Here is a 22,894-nt window from a genome sequence, read left to right as displayed (position 1 = left end):
AGGTGTGCAGTAGGCTATACCATCTAGGTTTGTGTAAGTACTGTGGGGGAGGAAGAAATTTTCCTCTACCCTTCTAGATTCTTCTGGCTGGTCTAAGGGTTAAATTGATGTGAGAAAGATTAACAGGAGAAAAATAAAGACAAATTTAAGAACATGTATACTTAGGAGAAACCCAAGAAGACTGAGTAACTCACCAAAATGGCTGAAGCCCTCACCTTAATTACCATGCTCTGCTAAAGACCAAAGAAGATGTTGGGGGTAGGGAGAGTCAGGGATTTCAAAGGGAAGGAAGGCAATTCACAGGTAGGTGAAAAGGAGCAAACTTTTGGAAAACAAGCATTTATCTGGCCACACAGAAACAGAAGAACACAGAGGGGAGCCCAACAAACAGGCTTTTCTAGGTTCCTCCCTATCTACCACCTACTTCATGTTATGCCAAGGTTATAGCCCATTTCCTGAGACACGTTTTGAATCTGAATCCTTTTAGGCAGTTAAGGGGGTGGTAACAAGAAAAACTTTCTGAGTCCTTTGTTTCTTAAAAATAATCAGCCTAAAATAATCTTCATGTTAAGGAGACATTTCAGGCTGGCAAATTTTGATCCCCTTTAGTACATTCTGTGACGTTTGCATGACAATGAAATTGCTTAATGATGTATTTCTCAGAACGTATCCCTGTTGTTAAGTGACGCAGGACTGTATGTTCATGTAGTAATTTTTTTTTCTTTTTTGGTGAGGAAGATTGGCCCTGAGCTAACATCTGTGCCCATCTTCCTCTATTTTGTATGTGGGATGCTGGCACAGCATAGCTTGACATGCAGTGTGCATGTCTGCACCCAGGATCTGAACCCGCAAACCCTGGGATGCTGAAGTGGAGCATGCAAACTTAACCACTATACCACCAAGCTGGCCTCACATGTAGAAAATTTTAATCAATCTGTATGGGGAGGGGAGGGATGGAAATAGCATTCTGTTTATGTGGATTTGGGGTAAAATTCAGAAACTACTTAATCAGAATATTATAATCAGAAATCACTTTTATTTCAATTCTCATTAATATTTCTTAAGTGATTAGGCTACTTTTCCCACTAGTGACAGTTTATATGATTTAGTTTTCATTTTTAAAATTTTGTTTGAAATCTTACAGTGTCTCCGATAATCATTCAGATCACGAATAGTCATGGGAGGCACCAGAGATGTGACTGAATCCGTATTGATCCCACTATATCTTGAAAATGTTTTGCTTAAAGATTTATCCTTGCTGTCGATTTGTTTCTCGTGATTTACCTTATTTAAAAGCAGAGTGCTGAAACCAAAATGGCATAGAGACATTTAATACCAAGTTATTTTTTCCTTGCCAACCGCATCTCAGCCCCAGGACTGACGTGGTGATTGAGGTTTTACTCACCTTTGCGAACAGCTGTATGAATATCGTGGAGCAGTGGGAGGTAAAAGCATAGCACCCACGGCTAAGTCACTCCATTTTTTGTGGTCAGTTCTTCCGTATTTTGGATTAGGAAACAGGTGTGAGAAGGAGAAAAAAAGATCCCAGTTCATTGTTATATTTGTATCTTGGATCTCAATCCCCATAGCCAAGAACTCACTTATTCTTGGCAGGGCTTTCTCTTTAGTTGCTCTTAGGGTGACTGAGGACAGCTCTGGGGCTGTCCCCTGAACCTTGGTCAGTTCCCCCACCCCCGCTTCCAGGATTTTGAAGTCTGCCTTTCTCCTGTGATGGGAAAGGTGAGAAAGTATATTGGAGGGAGCAGTGCCATTTGGCGATTCATATTTTTTTTGTACGCGTCCTTTAAAATTAACATTGAAAACTTGGAGGCCCTTATGTAATGCAGATAATAGAGGGTAAGTTGTAATTGCTTATAGGCTGAGAGTTTAGGCTTACACGGAATTATGATGTGTGTCAGAAAAATCATTTCGTGGTTTAGGAGTGGTTGGGAATCTGGTGGTGGGAAGGCTCTAAGTGTTGAGACCATATGTTTTTAGAGCAAGCACGTTGTTCTTCTTAGACACGGATGCTTGTTTGGGGTGGCAGGGGATGGAGGGCTGATGGAGATTACTGGGGACGGCTGCTACTCTTAATGCAGGCATTGCCCTGGAACACGCTGTCTAAACCGTATATTGTCATATCTAAACTAGAGTATACTTCATTAAATTCTTAATAATTTAAAATGTTTTAGATAATTCACAATGTGTGCCAAACTTTCTATTTGTTACTATATGCCTTGATTTTTAAACAACTTCTTTTTTTGTTTTTTTTTAAAGATTGGTACCTGAGCTAACAACTATTGCCAATCTTCTTTTTTTTTTTTCTACTTTTTCTCCCCAAATTCCCCCAGTACATAGTTGTATATATTTTAGTTGTGGGTCCTTCTAGTTGTGGCATGTGGGATGCCGACTCAGCATGGCCTAACAAGTGGTGCCATGTCCGGGCCCAGGAACCAAACTGGCGAAACCCTGGACCGCCGAAGCGGAGTGTGCAAACTTAACCACTCGGCCACGGGGCTAGCCCCAAAACACCTTATTCTTTAAATTCATTTTGTTACTGAACTTGAGTACCTTATCTCCTCCCCTGGTTAGGAAAGAGAATAAAACAGTCTTTGACCATCTGAGATGAAATTGATGGAATTATTTCACAACTTTGAGTAAATTTTAAAAGCCTAATCTTTCTTTGCTTATATTGACTATTATGACCCTATTGATGAGCAGTGTTACCCCTGAAACTCCATCTGAGTTCTCTTATTAGAAATTTATGCAAATTCAATTTGGAATCAACACGTGGCACTTTTTTTTTTCTTTTTCATAGTCTTAAATACAGAAAATCATAATCTATTTTAAGCTTCTTATAAATGATGAAGCACTTGTTTACATGGGTAAAATGACTCTAGCTAAGTAGTGTATTGAAGTTCCTGTTAATGTTTGCTATTAAATGACACCTAATGATATTCACTGAAGGGTTATGCTAAACCAGAGAGAAAATGTGTTACCCAGGCAACTGCCTCAGGCAGACTAGAGCTTCAGGCATATGGCTCTATAGTACACATTATTTCAGCATCTTTAAGCATAAAGAACCACACATGTAATTGACTGTGAAAAATTACTGCTCAGTTACTGTATTGTGTGGTCATAATAGAAGTAAATGAATACGTCATTGTTGTTGGAAAAAGTCTGTTGGGAATCACTTGTAGACTCCACTATTTAAGAAGCAAAAATACAATAAGAACAAAATAGCTGGTTTAATTAACATGTAAAATTGGGTTAATTTGAATTCAGCTGGCACAGCAGATATTAATGTTGGCTGTTTTTTGTGTATGATATTCTGGCTCAAGCCTGTGTCGTTTTATTTCTTCTTGCCCACACCATGAATAATTTTATTTTTAGAAATATGATAAGGGCTATTTTAGTCACTTAATTTTTGCTTTGCCGAAGGCTTATGTTGCGATCACATCAAAAAAGATTTTTATGTTTATCTAAAACATAAAGTTTATAATTCAATGAAAGAAAATGTTTCAATGTTCCTGAGTAGTCGATAATGTTTCTCGAAGAGGAATCAGTAAAACTTTATGTATTTTTTTAAAAATCTAGTTTACTGTTTATTTATTTATTTTTTTTAACAGAGTGACTAACTCGGAGTTCGTCATTGGCAGATGAAAGAAAGTAGCACATTGCCTCTTGTCATTTTTTTCTGTGACTGTGCTGAGGTGCCTTTTATTTGTTTTCGAATATCATTTTAATCATCATTACCTTGCTTCAGAGAGTCAAAAAAACACTTTGAGAAAGGCAGTGTGTTCTGATTAAGAAAATAGTTTAACTCAATCAATTTTTGGTATTTTAAAATGCTATTTGAGTAAAGAACCCCTAGGTGAATATAGGCATCTGCTAAAAGTATGCATGAGAGAATATTCTGTTCCTCGGGCTGTCTTCTGTGCCTTGGGTGCTCACAAAGTCTCTTGAGTGGAGGGTACTTTTTGTGCTTTTCAGCTCTAAACCAAGGGAACAATCAAACTGGAGACAGAAGTGATAGGAGCAAAAGGTTTGGCAGGGTGGGCTCTCCAGGAGGCATTTCAAGTAACTGATATCCAGCGGCAACCTGACAGCTAACCTGTGCTTCGTGCAGAGGGATGGGCCGGCAGCAGTGGGCACTTAGAAAAGGCCAGCTGACAAATTTGTGTGCCTACTGGCTTTTCAGTAACTGATTTCTTATCTGCGATTTATCTCCCCTATCCTTCTTCATTTGCTATTTTAGTAAAGTTGAAGCCGCCTTATCCAGCCTTAATTAAAAGAGTAAGAGAAGATGTAGGAAACTTAGATTGTTTTTTTAAATCTACTTTGCTTGCCTAAGTTGATTTTCCAATATAGTTTACAACTCCTTTCCCCTTTTTTCACCAGTGGCCTTTCTTTCCCCCATTTAAATTTTTTCTCCACTTTAAAAGCAATCCCCAGTTTAAAATGAGTTTTGTTTTTTTTTTTAACTTAGTACACTTCCTTAAAAAACAAAAAGCTCAAGTTTTTCAGTAGATCTCAAAATGCTGCTTAACCCTCAATGTAATTAAAATACAGAATATTTGTGATGCACGTTGTTATCTTCTCCTGTCAATATTGGTAATTATACAAAGTAGGAACAAGGTAATACAGTTTTTACGGTTTTTTTTTTTTAATGATATCTATTAGTATTTAAGAAATAACAGAATATTGCTCCAGTCTGTGGAGATAGAGAATCTGATTTGTCTCTACTTTTGAAATCTTGTGATCATTCTTTTCCTTGATGCAATATCACTATTGTGGGGATTGGCCACAATTAGAGCTTCTGTATGACTCCAAGGTTAAAGATGGGAGGTTGGGGGAAGCTGCGGGACACAGGGACAGGTTCTCCTGAGGTCACTGGGCAGTATTATTTAAGAGGGCGGGGAAGAAGGAATGGGGTATAGAGGATGTGTAGGATATTTTCCTAGTGTGTAATTAACTGTTAGCAAAAGAGAAGTCTAATAGGGATGCATCAAACCTGGTAAATGTGTTTGATCTCTCTGATAAGGAAGAAAATGTGGAAGGTACAAGAATGCCCTCGATAAATCCCACTAGTTAACACAGTCAGCCTTGGGCAGCTCGAGTACTATTTGGAGTGAACTGCAAGGCAGTGGACAGACAGGTAGATCTGGAAGTATGGGTATATCACTTACTGAGTTAGGCTCACAATTACAAGAGCCTATAGATTTATCTTTTTTTTTTTTTTTTGGCAATATAGAGGCAGTGATATATGCGGAAGTGGTATTTATACGTTAAATTCATGATAACAAAACAGTAAAATTGCCAATAAAATCTTTAATAGGTTTTTAAAGCCAGGCAGTAGCCTACTTGTTTGAAAAATATTCAGTCTGCCAGATTTTCACTGGAGCCATGAATTTAAATAGGCCCTTGGCAAACGCTACAGTGAGATTTGAACCTGAGTGAGTGCCTGGTCAAGCTGGGGAGCCCAGCTGGCCTCAGAACAGATGCACTCCAGGGAATGCCAAGGCCGGTGCTGAAGCCAGAGTGGGCAGGGAATGGCTCCCTGTAACGGAAAATGGGAGAAAATGAGATCGTAAAGTGAAAGGCATTAGAGAGAGCGCCTTTTGTAGATCAGGAAAGGAGTCTGCCCCTACTTGCCCTGCAAGATCATTCAGCAAGGTAGGCAAAGGAAAAGCTAGAACTCGGGCCTCCTTCCACCGTATTACTGAGGGTCTTTAGAATATAAAGTTAGGTAATAATTCGTTGTCTCTTTTGGAGCGTGTTAAGAACAATTGTGATGAATTTACATAATTGGGGCTGTGAAGCTTAGTTTGTTTGCTCATCGACCATCAGCTGGCATATTAAATAAAATCTTTATTTATGAGCTCCTTCGTCATCTGCCTAACTAGTACTTTTCATGTCCTCAGTAACTTCAGGACCTGCGAATCTGTGCTTCTGGCTACCACATCACCTGCATCCACAGGCCACCGAGTGTCCCCAGTGTGTGTGTGACCTGCCCCTGGGCTTTGAAAGCTGTATGCTGTGACTTCTGGGACCAGCTCCCCTAGCTCTGTCTAGAACATGTATCCTGGGTTTAACCACTTCTCATTTCTCTCTCCTGGTACAACCCTAGTCCAGCCCACTACGGCCGCTTCTGACTGGACTTACTGTTTCGCCCTGCAGTCTGTACTCCACAGTGTCCTGACTGTTCTTTCCATGAGGTCACTTCAAGCCCTGCATAAAACCCTCCAGCAATGACTGTTTCCCATGTATACTTGGGATAAAATGCGCACAGCAGTGTGTGCCCTGCACTCTCCTTCATCCCGGTCTCCCTTCTGGCTTCCCTCCTCCTCTGCTCCCGAGCGGCTCAGGCATCTCCCTGCCCCATGCGACTTGCCAAGGTTGGCCTGTCTTAGGGTTGGCCCTTGTACTGAGGTTTCTTCTGCCCCAAATCCCCTTGCTCCAGATCTTCCCACTGGTTCCTCCTTTTCATTATTCAGATTTTAATGCCACCTCCCAAGAGGCATTTCCTGAGGACCTTAGGCAGAGCAGCTGCCTCTCTTCTCCATCATCCTCAGGCTTGGCTGCATGGTAGAATCACTTGGGAAGTTTAGAAAAATGAATGACTGCTCAGGTCCCTCCTCAGACGAGTTAGAGGCTCACTGGGGCTGAGAAGCCCTGCTTTAATGCATTCCTTTATTTTGTCCTCTACAGAGCGGTTATCTGATTATGGGATCATCTTACCTTTGTGTTTGTGCCCATTGCCTGCCTTCTCCACAAGAATGTCGTTCCTTGAGGTCATGGAATCTGTCAGTCTTAACTCAAGGCATCCTCAGTGCCTGGGGCATTGCCTGGCATCTAATAGGTTCAGGGTACATATTTGCTTGGTGGCCTGAACAGTGTATATTTGCAAGGTATTTGGGAGGAAGATAAGAGCTGGAAGCCCCGAAAGTATCAAAGATATGAAAATCATGGAGGCCAAAGGTCTTTTGATAAACTTGCCATCACAAGACAGCCCACTTCTGTTGGGGTTTGTTTCCTTGACATTCACAGATACTTGAACCTGGGTGGTCTGGTGGTTGGAACCCCGTTTTTGGAGTTAAGATTTTCCATTTATTTTTATCTCTGCCATTAATCCTGGACAATTGTTTGGTTTCTGTTGTAACACACAGAGGAGGGTTATAAGAAGTTATTTTTGCGAAGCACTCTTGTGGTTAGGAACCTTAAGTCAAAGTGGTAATTGGATTTTGATATGGTGCATTGTCTACAACCAAACTTCCTGAAGTCTGAACAGATCAGCTCCTTATGTGCAGTTGCTTCAACTTTTGTAGCCACAGAGTTGGCCTGGAGATAGGAGCCAGGCGGGAGATGAAAGGGACCACATGGGGTATAAGGCACTGCTGAGCGAGAATAAGCAACAGCCAGGGGAAGAGAACTGGCGGTTATCCACCTTGGATACCAGAGTCAATGTGATTCTTTCTGATCATTTGTTTCTGTTTTCACTCCCCCCACCCCGCCCCATGCCTGCATCTCTTATTCAGTCCTTGTGCCACTAACCAACTAACCACTAACCTTGCTGTTTTATTTCAGGTAAATTTTTTTTCTTATAAAAATAATTCAGTATATGTATTATTGAAAAGATTAGAAAATAGAAAAAAACACTTAAAGTTCTAATACTTTAACTACCTAGAGATAACCATTGCTAACACTTTTGGTGTATGTCCTTCAAACTTTTTGTATATCTGTATAAAATATTATTTTTGTCCATTTTTAACAAAATGGGATCATTTTCTATATACATTTGTATAACAGTTTTTACTTAATAACATGAATTTGTTTATAACAATTTGTAGTGGTTGGATAGTATTCTGTGGACAAATGTTCCTTTATCTAATCAGTCACATATTGTTGCATATTGAAGTTGTTTTCACTATTATCAACAATGCTGCTTGAACATCCCTGCAGATAAAATTTGCGCGTGTTCATTAATTATTTTTTAGGATAAATTCCTAGAAGTGGGATTGTCGTGTCAAAGACTGTGGGCCTTTTTAAGACTCTTGCTGTGTTGCCCAATTGTCCTCTGGAGAACATAGCACCATATACTCCCATCCCTTTGTCATGTGGGGCCCTTCTTTCTCTCTCAGGCCTTCATGACTCTTCCCTGGATTTAACGAACACATCTCCCCAACTCCAGGCTCTTCTCCTTCCAGTTCATTTAACACTCCTCTGCCAGATTAAATGGTCTGAAGCACAAATTCATCACGTCATTAAAAATCTCAGACTTTTGTCATCTCAGGACATGAGCACGATACCTTCCATTGCACTTGCCCTCACTCTGACAAACTTGCACTTCTTGTGGCTCTTCACCTCCCGCCTTCCTTTCTTTGTTCTTGGTTCATCATCTGCCCCTCTGGGCCACAGTTCTTGGGGAACAGAGTTTTTCCCTTTACATCTGTGTATTCCTAGCACTGGCCCATGCCTGGCAGGTGTAATAGGCACTGAAGCCCCTCCCTGCTGTTGGTGTCTTCTCCGTCCCCTACCTCCCATCTCTGCTTGATCGTGTCTTACCTGTCCTGCAAGACTGATCTTACATGTCCACTTGATCACATGTTCCCTTTGACATCTTATGTTCCTAATTTCACTAACTTTCCCCATCTCCTCCTTTCTCTCAATTTAACAATAATCTTTCCCTCCTTTGAATTCATTGAGTAATTTATCTCCAGTTCTCTTATGTTACCAGCTTTCCCATAATATCTTAGTTTTCAGTCTGTATTCTCTATTATATTTTAAGTATAGGCTAAGAGCTGTCCCTTGCAAAGTTGAGAAGTGGGAGAGAAGAGACCTAAAGTTACGCTACTATAAAGAAGCACTGTCCTCATTTTGGTGTGTATCCTTCTAGTATATTTCTGTATATGTAATAGATCTGTAATCTTACATTGTCCTAAGCATAATGTACAGATGCAATCTACTTTTAATCTCTTTCCTCTTTGGCTCAGGATTTCATACTGGTATCTAGTGTTTTAGCTGTTTTACCTGGACTTAAAGGAGTTGTACAGTTGGTGCTTTTATAAATGACTTTCAGAAGGAGAACAACAGCTCTGCTGGTTTGGAAAACAAAAATGACTTGCTTAAAAAACCTCTGGGTCCAGCCCCGTGGCTCAGCGGTTAAGTGCACACGTTCTGCTTCGGTGGCCCGGGGTTCGCCGGTTTGGATCCCAGTTGCGGACATGGCACTGCTTGGCAAGCCATGCTGTGGTAGGCGTCCCACATATAAAGTGGAGGAAGATGAGCACAGATGTTAGCTCAGGGCTAGTCTTCCTCAGCAAAAAGAGGAGGATTGGCAGTAGTTAGCTCAGGGCTGATCTTCCTCAAAAAAACCCGAAAACCAAAAAAAACAAAACCCCAAAAACCTCTGGTGGTGTCAGAACCGTGAAATAAAGTAGTTAGAAACCTCTCCTCCCCTGATCTCTGAATGGTGTAGCCTATGAGAATGTGACTTCTGTATTTGCTTCCATGGTAGCTGACCCATGTCCTATTCTTAGCTGTTGCAGGTGAGCATCATTGTCAAGTACTGTTCCTGAGATACTAGTCCCAGAGTTTATCAGAAATGTGTGATTTATTTTAGAGGGCATCTAACATTGTCAGAGAAGTCTTGGAAGTTGAGGGTGGAAAAGGATCTGAGCTCACCAGCCAGGTCTGAACTTGATTAAGCTTGCATTCTTTGTTGTAACTTATGCTAATACCCATCAAATCTGTAAAGCAAGACTGAAGTACTGTTTATATGAAAATATATATATATATAAATGTTTTTAGATATCATGCTGTGAATGAATACAGTACTGTGTAATTATTCTGATAGCCTTCTAGTCAGATTATCTTGAAAATCCAAAATGATCTTGATGAACAGTAAGACATTATGATTTCATGGTTCATCTTACATACCTCCTACATAGATGCATAATACTTGTATCTAACAGGATTACCAAATTACATACCTTTTTGGTGTCTGTAACATGCCTAAAATACCAGAGTATTCGTTGGCCAGTTATGGTTGTGAAACCACGGTGACATTGCCAAGGAGGATTTGTTCATGCACATAGTTAGTCTTCAGGTTTCTCATACCATTTTGAGAGGTAAGATGCTCTTTTTATTGTATTTAAGCCTTTCTTTATTCAAGTCATTAAACTTAAAATATCCCTTTTGTAGATAACATACTGTGTGATTCGCTTTTAACTAATCTACCATCTGTGTGGGGATAATTTAGCAAATAGGATTGTTTTCTGCCTTCACAAACTGCCAACACGTTAGACCGGTGAGCAGTGTAGCTGTGTGGTCATTGGTGCCTGCTCAGAAGGGTCATGGGGCGTGAGGAGTGGTGGTGAGAAGAAAGCAAACAATCAGAAACACGTTTCTCCTCTGTACTGCTTCACTGGTCTAGAGAATGGTGAGTGAGCATCCCTGATTGGAATGCTCCCTGGCAGTTTCATTCACAGCTGTAAGTATCCTTTGTTTAAAAAGTCTCCAGTCTGTGTTTCCAATTCTTGGCCTCTGTCAGTTTGCTAGGGCTGCCATAACAAAGTACCACAAACTAGATGGCTTAAAAACAAATAAATTTATTGTCTCACGGTTCTGGAGGCTAGGATCAAGGTGTCGGCAAGGATGATTCCTTCTGAGGACTGTGAGGGAGGATCTCTTCCACGCGTCTTCCCCAGCTTCTGGTGATTTGCTGGCAGTCTTTGGTGTTCCCTAGTTTGTAGAAGCATCACTCTAATCTCTGCCTTCATCTTCACAGGCGTTCTCCCTGTGTGCATGTCTGTGTCCAAATTTCCCCCTTTTTTAAGGATTCTAGTCATATTTCATTAGGTGCCCGTTCTACTCCAGTATGAGCTCATCTTAACAAATTACATTTGCAACAACCCTATTTCCAAATAAGGTCATATTCTGAGGTACTAGGGCTTAGGACTTCAACATAAATTTTTTGGGGGACACAGTCAACCCATATCAGCCCCTTTGTACTGAGTTCCACACTGGTCCTTTTGGTTTCCTGCTGGACACCATACTTCAGTGTCCAACTGGTACCGCAAATTTAACACAATCAGAATTGGTCTTACTCTCTCACAAGTCCCTTCTCTCTTTTTCCTTTTTTATTCTTTATCATCATCTCACTCAGTTATCCAAGTTAGAAGTCTTGGGAATAACTTGGACTCTTTCTTGTCCCTCAGCCTCTGCCATACCATCGCTACCAAGTTTTGTCCTTCCTGCCTCAACTGTGTTTTCTAGCCTTCCGTCTGTTTTCCGTCTTCCTGCTCTAGCTCTGGGTTAGACCTCTGCTGTCAGGCTGTCTCCCCACATCTCATCTTTCTTCTGTTAAATTCGTCTTCTACACGAGTTCCTTTTCTAAAACAAAAATCTGAACCTGATATTTATTAACTCTAAAACCTTCAGTGACTTCTCACTGCCTGCAAAAAAGACAAGATTCTGTAACTTGGCTTTTAAGGTGCTCAATAGGTGGCTGGCATTACAAGTCAAGCCACTCTTTGACTCCTCATGACCTATTAGATACAACGTCAGTGATGCCTATGCCCCTCTCTGAACACAGCACACCCCATTTGTTGTCATCTCTATACTTTGCTGTGTTCTTTCCTCAGTGTGGAATGACCTCTCTCTACCCTTCTTTCTTCTCTCCATCTTCCCATATCAGTTGGAATTCTATCTCAAATGGAAACCAAGACACCTGGTTTTTAGGCCGTTTTTAAAATGCCAGAAGTCAATTGTTTCACCGTACATGAATCATTAACTACTTCTAGTTATCTCAAAAGTAAAATGAGGAGGTTGAAGTAGATGATCTCTTAAGATCTTTTCAACTTCAAAATTTGTTCTTTAAATGCTACAGCTCCTTGCAGCATTCTCCAGTTTTTCTAGTCAGAATAAATCACCCTCCTTTTGTGCACCTTAGTGCTTTATTTCTTCTTTTTCTTTTGACCCTCAGCTGCTGCGTTCTGATAGTATATATGCGCATGACTACCTCCCCTCCCCACAACAGGTTGTAAACTCCTTGAGGCCGGGTGGGAATGTTTGACTCAAACTTACTTCCCTTCCCTTCCCACCCCTGGTGTTGCTTGCCCATCGAGTCTCAGTGAGACAGGCTGTATGGTAGAGGATAAAATGTTCTGGGCAAATATTCTTCTGTTAAACATGCTATTCCTGAATGTTTCCATGCATTCAGAAGGATGTATCTTGAATGGGAAATGACATATAGTGTATTGAACACACCATGAGTTTTTCCTTTCTTTGTGACATTATTATAATCAGGTGACATTCTGGGAAGCAGCTAAGTTAACTTGGTAACATTTTGTATAAAAATATGTTCTCTCGGGCCTGGCCCTGTGGCCGAGTGGTTAAGTTCGCGCGTTCCGCTGCAGGCGGCCCAGTGTTTCGTTGGTTCAAATCCTGGGTGCAGACATGGCACTGCTCATCAAACCATGCTGAGGCAGCATCCCACATGCCACAACTAGGACCCACAACGAAGAATATACAGCTATGTGCCAGGGGGTTTTGGGGAGAAAAAGGAAAAAGTAAAATCTTTAAAAAAGAAAAAGTGTTCTCTCTATAAGATGTTGAGAAGTGATTAAGTGTTCTGTGAAACATAGGAAAATACTCCTTTTGTCTTCTTCCCTCTATATCCTCCAGAGACTTGGACTATCTCAATGGATCATTGGATTATTTGGACAATTAAATTTTAAAATACAAAATCGAGGCAAAGAACATTTCTAGGAAAGCTTTTGTGAATTTGTTTACTTCTTGGAAGTCAAAGCATCTGTGGCCTGTCATGCTGTTCCTGAAGGATAGAGTTGATCTTGTCATGACCTTGCTCAGAAACTTTCGATCATTCCTGACTTCCTAGAGAAGACTGACTGGGCCCTTTGTTTGTCTTCAGGCCCATCTCTGGTCCTATACTTTTAATCTCCCTAGCTTTCTTGCACCTGTCTTTCTGCAGGCGTGTCCCCTGCCTAAAGTGCCCTCCCTTCTACACCCATTTCTGCATACCTGAATTTCACTCATTTTTCACGACCCAGCTCACATTCCATTTCTGCCACAAAGGCTTCTTTCATTTCTTACCAGAATTCTGTTATCCGATTGGTCTCTGTCTTATGATTTGTCTTTTTTGTATACTGTTTCTAGACCAGTGTTATCTGCCTCACCAGACTAGAAGTTCCTTGGAGTCACATTTCTAATCTTATTTATCTGTATTCCACCTCCTGCCCTGCAGCATCATCACTAGTTCAGTCCACATGTGGTCAATAGATATCGGTAATGAATGAATCTCTGGGAATCATTTTTTCATGGTGTATAAAGGTATTAATGAGTGACAGAGCTTCTCTATTTTGCTATTACAAAATCACATCTTAATCTAAAGCATCTAAGCCTTAATTCTAGAATCTAACAATATGCCTGAAACAAAAATGATATGTTGGGTAAAACTGTTACATTTGAAATTATAATGCATTTAATGTGTCACCATATCCTCAAACCTGTCATGTCTTTTCGATTCTGTACATTGTTATTTCAGTCCACTATATATAAAGGGAAATCTTAAGTGTTTGTCAATGTTTCTAGGTTTGAGTTTTATTTTTTGACAGTGACATTTTCTTTTTCTCTTTAGTGTATATTTGTGTATGCTTTTATTTTCCACAAGCTACTGACTTTATACTTTGTGCTTGTTTTATGTTGCAGATTAATATCCTTTCAAGAATTTGTAGCATTTGAATCTGTGCTGTGTGCCCCAGATGCTTTGTTCATGGTGGCCTTTCAGCTGTTTGACAAAGCTGGCAAAGGAGAAGTTACTTTCGGTAAGGGACGTGAATGTGTGTGCACCTAAGAAAGCTCAGACTGTGTGAGCATTGTTTTTTTTTCCGAGAATGAAGCATATGGAAATGCTTTTAAGAATTTCGTGTATCCCTTTAAACAAAGATATCTCAGTGTTTTGGAGCTCCATTTCAAACATCTCCCTATTTGAAAAAATAAGTTTTGAGTTTAGTAATTTGGATACTCTGGGTTAGTTTTAAGATGAGGGAAGACACGGCATGACTTTTTCATGAGAGTCATAGAATGTGAGAGCAAGATGGGGCTTTTGTTCATCCCCTTCACAATCAGTAGTGCTTTGCACTGATAGAATGAAGATGTTAGCAAACTGCCCAAGAACAGAAGGCACTCGTGTCCCAGTACTTGGTGTCCTTCCCTTGTCCTCATAGAGTAGCCTGAGGCCGGGGGTGCTGCGCAAGGTGGTAGTTCAGAGTGATAGGTGAAGAACCTCGTTCTCCTCAACAATGCGTCCCCCCACCTGGGTTGACAGTGCCTGCTGTGCTGCTGCCGTCTTTATTTTGAAGGGCAGAAGCATCTTCAGGGAGATTAGCTGCCAAACTGCAGAAAACTCTGAAGTTTTTTAAGTATTAGAAGAATGGGAAGACCAGGAAGTGGTGGGGCTGTGGTAAGTTCTTTTTTAAAAATAAATTGGCTACTAAAGATGGATTTGACAGGAAGTACCATGTTTCCCTTGGACCGTGTAGTGTCCGGCATGTGTTGTCTGTGTGTGTGACCCTGCTAGAGAGAGCCTCACCCAAGAAGAATTTAGGAGCCCTTTTGTGTATACAGATTGTGCATTCAGGGGAGATGGCTGATGTGTCCATTTCAGTTGTCTTTATTTGTAGTTTCCCATTCATTCAGACCTCTTGGGCTTGTCTTATATGATGGATTGTGGGAAATGTACAGATGAGGGGAAAATACAGATGGTGTAATATAGAACCATCTGTTTTGGAATTAGTTCTGGAAGGGTTCTGGAGTTAGAGAGACTTAGCTACTTCCAGCTCTGCCACTTTTGTCTCTGAGCCAAATTAATTATCCTCTCAAGTCTTTATTTGCTTTATCAGAAATGAAGATAATACATCAAGTATAGGTAAGACAGTATGATAGATTTATTCCAGCAGCCGTCCCCCTCCCCCACCCATTCCTCCATGGCCATTTGACATGACAGTTATTTAAGGCTAGATCCACCGGGGCAGAGACAAAACCACATGTATTTGCCTGGTTTTGTTTCACATAACCTAGAAGCTCAGATGCTTTCTGTTAACACTTCATGAGGATTATTTAATATTTAAAAATCCCAGGAATAATTTTAGTTTTTTCCTTTTCCATCACCTAATTCCTCTTAGCATCACTGTGACCACAACTTTTCAGTGGAACACCAATAAAAAATGTCGCCATTAAAATCTTTGAGTAATAAATGAGCAGCTAGCTCGTGGTGGCATTGATTTACCAGTGGAAGCCAGTTTGATGAAAATGTTATGATAGCGTTTCCTTGGGATGAACAAAGAAAACCCTGTAAGTTTGACTGGGTTCAGTGCAGGTGTGGTCTCTCTCGTCTCCCTCCTTTCTGCAACAAGTCTGGAAGGAGGACTGGGAGAAAGCTAGGCTAGAGACGGGACAATGAGGAATGGACCTCAGATGTTTTCCTTGACTCCAATAATCTTCCCTTCACGGGCATGAAGTGGTGAGCTCTGTTGGCACCAGCCACACCACTGGCCGGGTGGAGGAAAGAAACAAGAGACCAGTGCAGAGAGGGCTGTGTGCGTTAGTGTGATTACAAGAAAAGAACAGGCGAAGAAGCAGGATGTAGGAGACGGGAGTCATCTGTGAACTGTAGAACGAAGAACAGTCGCGTGAGAATTCTGTTTCTGCTGCTTATTAGTGGTTTGTTGATGGGCAAGTCAGTTCAACTTACTGAGCCTTATTTTCCTCATCTTTAAAATCAGGGTAACAACCTACCTTACAACACTATGTAAGGACTAAAAGATCTACCGCATATAAAGGTGCTGTCTACAAAACAAAGCCCTTTATAAAAATAATATTACTAAAAGAAATAAGAGAACAAAGGATTTTATTTTTCTTCTTTTTTTCTTGTTCTTTGGAAAGCCCTTTATTTTTAAACTTTCAGTTTAATCACTGGCCAGTTATTCAGGAGTTTCCTTTACCATTTTTTCTTTGTTGAACAGTATCCTATCTCTTAGGACATAGAGATTGAAATAAGAAATTGGGGCTTCCAAGGAGCTAAAATTATGGTTACATCATCAGTTGCATATGACTGTTGTCAAAGAATGTACAGCCCTCCCCCCAGTACCCTGCCTTCCCCAGGTGGTTTGTTCCACCATCTGCCTGTTTCACAAAACATAGACAGCACATGTCCCGTATCCATTTATGATGAGCTGATGGGGTCCTCACCCTGTGGGTACCATAAAATGTAGCCTGGGCTTTTCTGAGCTATTAATCCCTATTTAGGATTAAACTGAAAGAGAGATGCATAGTACAAAAAAGAGACCCAAATGATCATCAAATTGCAAAATAATAGCTGACTTTTTTTTTAAGAGGGATGATTTCCTTTTTTTTTTTTCTTAAAGATTGGCACCTGAGCTAACAACTGTTGTCAGTGTTCTTTTTTTGTTTTTCCTCCTCCTTCTCTCCAAAACCCTCCCAGGACATAGTTGTATATTCTAGTTGTGAGTGCCTCTGGTTGTGCTGTGTGGGATGCCACCTCAGCATGGCCTGATGAGCGGTGCCATGTCTGTGCCCAGGATCTGAACTGGCAGAACCTTGGGCCACTGCAGCAGAGCGCGTGAACTTAACCACTCGGCCCTGGGGACGGCCCCTATAGCTGACAACATTTTTCATAAGGTAGGGTAGATTCATCCAGTGGAGATGGGTGCTGTGTATAACAGGCTTTTGTTCAAGTAAACAAAATCATTTCAGGGATGTGGCAGCCTAGGGAGTTTAGTTTCAACAGCAGATATGTTCAGAAGAAGCTAGCAATAAGTATGTTTTCTGGGAAACTCATAATGGGGTTGAGGAAATTAAAAAAAGAAAAAATGGAGTTGGGCAGAAAAGAGGACTTACCTGGTCAATCCTGGTCTCCTAAAGCCATAGTATTAAGAGAATTCCAACCTGTGACCTGGCTGTCTGTTGATATGAGGCTCTATGAGGTCTGTATAGTGGCACTGTTAGCTCTGGTCACTTCCTTAGCTCCTTGTAAACTTTCACCCAAGAATGACTCTTTGTATTTCAGAAGGTTGTCTACCTGGGGGTGCATCTTTGGGAGGAGTAAGCATGGAGCATGAGAGAGGAAGGGCCCCTTTTTTACCTCCGTGATTGGCTCAGTCACTTGTCATGGGTGAGCCTGGGTCTCCCCCTATACAGAGTTTCATCTGGGGCCCTCCCGTGGGCGGTAGGGGAACTGGCGAGTGGCCTCAGATCCCTTGTGTCTCCCGGCTTTGCATTTCATCAGAGGAAAGCACTTACACTCTTTATCTGTTTACATATTGCGTTTCCACATACAAGCTTGTTTGAAGCAGGGCTAGTATCACTAAGCTCAGTAAGCACTGGTGTTTGTCAACAAGCTGGCAGTTTCATGCTCCCGCTAACGCTGATTCCGATACACTAAACAGAAATCCAGTGGTGTGAGGGGCAGATAGTCAAGTGTCACGTTTCAGTGAAACCTTGCCCTGTTTTCTCTGAGGCCTTGTTTATGTTTACCATATTTTCATGTTTGATCACTCCCTGAGTTTGCTATAATGAAAAGATCTTGATTAGGACAATTTTGTTCCTTTGATATCTGGTTCATTATGTCTCCTATTTCTTTTGAGGGAAAAGGTATCTCCAATATTCTTGTTCTCACTGTTTTCTTATTCTGATGCCAGATATATTTTTAAGTATTTTGACATATCAACGGGTGTGTTACAGGATATCAGTATAAGTGGGAAATGCTACTTAATAATTTGTGATTCTGTGTGTGTAGGGAAAAAATGTTTTGTTCTGTTTTCATTTGCATTTTTAGCATATTATATGATAGCGATTTTTTTACTTTTAACTTTTAAAAGTATACTTTATTGAAATATAGCATACACGCAGAAGATGCATAAATCATAAGTATACATCTTGATGAATTTTTTGCACAGTGTATATACTGTTTTATCACCATCCAGATCAGAAAGAGAATGGTACCAGCACTTTACAGGTCTTTTCTCAGTTACTGGCCCCTAGTCCCAGTGGTAACAACTGACATTGATCCCTGTCATTTGGTTTTTGCCTGTTTTTAAACTTAATAAAAATGGAACAATATAGAACATACTCTTTCATTCTGACTTCTTTTGTTCTAATTTTATTTGTGAGATTCATCCATGTTTTTGTTGTGTGTGCATTTAAATACTTTGTTCTTTTTCTTTTCTCTATAATATTCCATTGTATGACTCTATCCTAATTTATTTATTCTTTCTACTGTTGATAGGCATCTGCACATTTCCAGTTTTGGTTGCTGCAAATAATGTGCTTTGAACATTCTTTTACATATTTTTGGGTGTGTGGGAGGTGGGGCGTGTGTGTGTAGGCATTTCTAGGAGACTTGCTGGGTCATAGAAAATGGGAATATTTAGCTTCAGGAGATACTGCCAAACAGTTGTCCATAGTGGTTGTACCAGTTTACTTTCACACTGTCAGTCTATGAGAGTTCCAGTTATTCTACATCTTTAACACTTGGTATTGTCAGTCACTTTTATTTTAGTAATATCTCACCATGTAGCCTTAATTTGCATTTCCCTGATTGCTAATGGGTTGTGCAACTTTTTTTGTCTGTCTTTGAAAGAGGTGAACATCCTCATGGGATATAAAGGAACTTCGTGAAAAGTGTGAAGAGTCATGCAGACAGAGGTGTTGTGTTCAAAATGGGCTTGGAGGTAGGGTGGAGAGAGGAGGATTTGAGGTGGAGGAGACCATGTGAGCAAAGGCTTAGAGTGGAGGGAGCACAGTGAGGTATGGGATCAGGGCCTCACAGGGAGTTCCTATGACAGGAACTTAGGGAGGAGTACAAGATAAAATTGTAGAGATAGATTCGAGTGCTGCTAAAGATGACCTTGAATAACTGGGAAAAGAGATTAATTCTTTCAGTCATTCAACAAATACATTTATTTATCCAACATATTAGTTTAGCAGATTTTTATTGAGCAACTATGATGTGCCAAGCCTGTTCTAATTGCTTGAGATATATGAGTAAATAAAACAAAGATTTCCTCTTTCATGGAGCTTACAGTCCAGCAGGGGGAAAAAAATAAAAATAATAAATAAGTAAATTATATAGTTTGTTAGGACATAAGTGACGTGGAAAAAATAAGTAGAGCATGGTAGGAGGTTTCAGGAGTACGAGAATAGAGCTGTCCTAAATCGAGTGTTCAGGATTGGCTTCATTGAGAAGTGACTTTGAGCACAAATTTGAAAGAGCTGAGGGAATTGTTCATGTAGCTATGGAGATGGAGGAGGGAAGAGACTGTCCCAGCCAAAGGAACGGCTGTCGCCCAGGTTTGAAGGCTGGACTGTATTTCGCAGGTTTGAGGAACAGCAAGGAGGACCCCTGTGAACTGAGTGAGGCAGGGGGGGCCTGGTAAGAGAGGAGCTTGACAAGTAACAGGTCTGATTAAGTAGGGCCCTGTAGGCCAAGACTAGGACTTGGACTTTGATGGTAAGTGAACCCATTGCAGGATTTTTTTCTTTTTTTTTTTTTAGCGGAGGAGTGACGTGATCTAGTTTATGTTTTAACAGGATCTCTCTGGCTGCTGTGTTAAGAATAGACCATGGAGGGGCCACAGTAGAAAGAGAGAGGACAGTTAGGAGGCTATTGCAGTAATCCAGGTGAGGGATCCTGGTGGCTTGGACCTGAGTGAGGTTAGGGATAATTTCTTTCTTTTTTTCTTTTGAGGAAGATCAGCCCTGAGCTAACATCTGGTGCCAATCCTCCCCTTTTTGCTGAGGAAGACTGGCCCTGAGCTAACATCTGTGCCCATCTTCCTCTACTTTATATGTGGGACGCCTGCCACAGCATGGCTGGACAAGCAGTGCGTAGGTCCATACCCGGGATCTGAACTGGCAAACCCCAGGGCGCTGAAGTAGAACATGCGAACTTAACTGCTATGTCACGGGGCTGGCCCCATGATAGGGATATTTTGAAGAGAGAATCAACAGAATCTCTGATGGATTGGAAGTGTTATGAAAGAGAGAGAGGAGACAAGAATGATTTCAAAATCTTTGGCCAGATCAAGTGGAAGACTAGAATTATCAACTGAATTGGGGAGGACAGCAGGCTTGTTGGGGGCGTGATGGGGGAATACAGGAGCTTTCTTTTGGATGTGTTTGTTTGATGCCTGTTGGATATCTTCATGAGAATGTCAGACAGGTACATAGATAAGTGTGGAACTGGGAGATAGAAGTTTGGAGGTTTTTGGCAAATAGACGGCGTTTGAAGCCATTTAACTGGATGAGATAAAAGACTAAGTAAAGACAGGGATAGCTCTTGAATGCTTACTATGTTGTAAGTCTGGAGATATAGCTGTGACAAGACTTAAACATCCTTCTCTTCAGAGAGCTACATTTTAGGAAGAGAGACAGTCAAGCAAATAAAAAATGTAAAATGTGATGTCAGGATGTACTGGCTGTAATGTAAAGCGGGTAGGTGGGACGGAGGCTATCTAAGCAGATCTGGAGGAGAATCTGTGAACACTGAGGTGACGTGATGTGCCCTGTATTGCAGGAAGTGTTGGAGCTGTGGGGGTCTGGAGGTGATGGTCACTTGGGAGGTACCACAACAGTCTAAGCAGGGGTAGTGGAGGCCTGGACTAGACTTGTATCTCTGGACCCCTCCAGGGCCATTCTTAAGGACGAATCATATATGATGTGGCTGCTGATTGGCTGTGGGGTGAAAAGGGGGTCAAAGGAAAGGAAGAGGGATCTGGTAGTAGCTACTGAGCTTGTCCTGCTCCAGAATCCTGTGGTTTTACACAATCTCTTGAGAGGAGGAGTGTAACCATCCTTTGAATCTTTAAATTTGTTGATCACCTACTATATACCCACCCTTGGGCTTAAGTGCCTTGTATGTAATTTTTTATTTAATCCCCACAATTTAGGAGATCTATACCATTATAATTCTCTTTTTTCTGATGAGGAATTGGCCCTGGGGGGAGGTTAAGTAACTTGTCCACAGTCCTGGAGTTGACCGTGGTAGAGCCAGGGTGGCAGCCTGGTGACAGCCAGGTGTTGTTTGTTCACTATGGCATACTGCCTCCCTCTGGTGGTGGGTATGCTCTGTGAGGTGGGCCCTTCCTTCACAACCTAGATAGGTGCCAATTAGTCCATGCTGGTTTCTCAGTCTATATCAGACATTAGGGGGATTTAACACTCCTTCGCGAAGAAGTAAAGCACAGTAAGCAAATGCCTTAGTTAAGATTTTGTTTATATGGCCATAGTGGAAAGTAATTATTAGGAAGAACGTACCTGGATTAGAGTTCTCAGTATACATAGAAAGTTGCCTCGGTCACACAGACATCCAGGTAATTTGTTGAAATGCCCTTTACGTGGGCTTTACCCAGGAAGCTTTCTCGTTTGATGTAACAGAATTCCGAGTGGACAGGGAATCACAGCGTGGGGGTGGGTGGGGAGGTGGTCTTTTACAGGTTGAGGGTAGTAGAGGAGGCCCTTGATTGGAATGTGCAGCTTAAGAGACGTGGGTGCCATGTGATGGAGCACCCGCCACAGGGCTCTGAGCAGTTTTTATTTGATAGGAGAGGCAATTGGGAGTCCCGCAGGGCCCTTTCGAGGACGGAGACAGGATAGAAATGATGCTTGGGCAAGGTGGGTTTTGTTGCATTAATTGGAACGTGGGGCAAAGCCTGAGGCAGAAGTGCCTGTGATCATTGTGTAGGCTTCCAGGCCCTCTGTGAAGCAGGCAGATCATCACTCCCATTTTGTCAGTGGAGGAACCGAAAGTCAGGGTTTGAAAGGGCGTATGGGGCCTCTGAGCACATTGGTGCAGACACGTTGTAAATGGTTGTTTTTCAAACACTTTTATTTTCTCAAGTTTCATTTAATGATTCTGGGAGAACAGAGCATTTTCATTATGAATTTTAAGAAAGTATGTGTGTGTGATTAATGAAACTGTTAATCTGATATATTTAGTGCACCCACTAGTCATCGGTCTTTTCATGATGCTATTTTAATGTTAACTATTCCTATTTATCAATATTTCTTCAGTTGTTGAATCTGCAGTAGGCAACAGTAATGGCATAGCTCAGTAGTGATGGAGGACCTGAATCTTACTTTTGTCTAGTGAAAGTCACATTTGGACCCCTGAAAATTCAAAGTATGTTCTATACCATAGCACTTCCTTAGGTTGAAATGTAAAACTTTTATTTGCATGATGCCATTACATGTTTTTCTCTTCCTTTGACTTCTTTATCTTTTCCATTACAGTGAACAAAATTTCATGAAATGTTTTTAATGCAGTTTTAAAGTTGTCATTTTTAGTATGTGAACATAAGCTCCCAATTTCATTAAGTATGTGGTGGTGGTGGTGGCGGCAGTGGTGTGTGTGGGTCTGCAGTTTTTAATTGAACTTTAAAGACAAGGGTTCTCAACTCTGGGGTTCTGGATGAGTGTCAGGGAGTCCATGAGTGGCCACAGTTGTTAGTAATATTTTGTCTAAATGAGCATTTGCTCTTAGTAAATCTCAAAGGGCTCAGTGATCCACTGAAAGATTAGAACTGCTTTTTATAGAGGGACATATATCTTATTTAAGAGTTTTCCAGCACTGCTGTTAAAAACTTCAAGTGTAAGATAGTCTACACCCTGTACCTTACTGGGAGTCTTTGGCTTGCTCACTGCTTCAGCTGTCATTTGGCCTGAAATCCGAAAGAAACTAGCCCAGTCTTCCTCTTTTATTGGAATCTGCAGTGGCCTCTTGTCCTTTAATCATCACTGTTGAATGATGTTGTAAGTTTGGGTACTTTATAGTGGTGTATCCTATTTGTGGTAG

General features: G+C 41.1%; 1 protein-coding gene across 2 annotated transcripts in view; it reads left to right on the top strand.

Annotated features, from left to right (window-relative positions):
• Positions 1 to 22,894, top strand: part of SLC25A13 (solute carrier family 25 member 13) — a 188,207-nt gene that overhangs the window by 58,762 nt on the left and 106,551 nt on the right. For both annotated transcript variants that reach the window (XM_046670429.1, XM_046670427.1), the window contains exon 4: positions 13,732 to 13,847. In XM_046670429.1, coding sequence (XP_046526385.1) covers positions 13,732 to 13,847 — 116 coding nt within the window. The remainder of the gene's footprint in view (positions 1 to 13,731; positions 13,848 to 22,894) is intronic.

This window comes from Equus quagga, chromosome 8, assembly GCF_021613505.1.
Source record: "Equus quagga isolate Etosha38 chromosome 8, UCLA_HA_Equagga_1.0, whole genome shotgun sequence".
Classification (NCBI taxonomy): domain Eukaryota; kingdom Metazoa; phylum Chordata; class Mammalia; order Perissodactyla; family Equidae; genus Equus; species Equus quagga.
The sequence above is the reverse complement of the archived record's forward strand: the minus strand, read 5'-3'. Positions and strand labels throughout refer to the sequence as shown.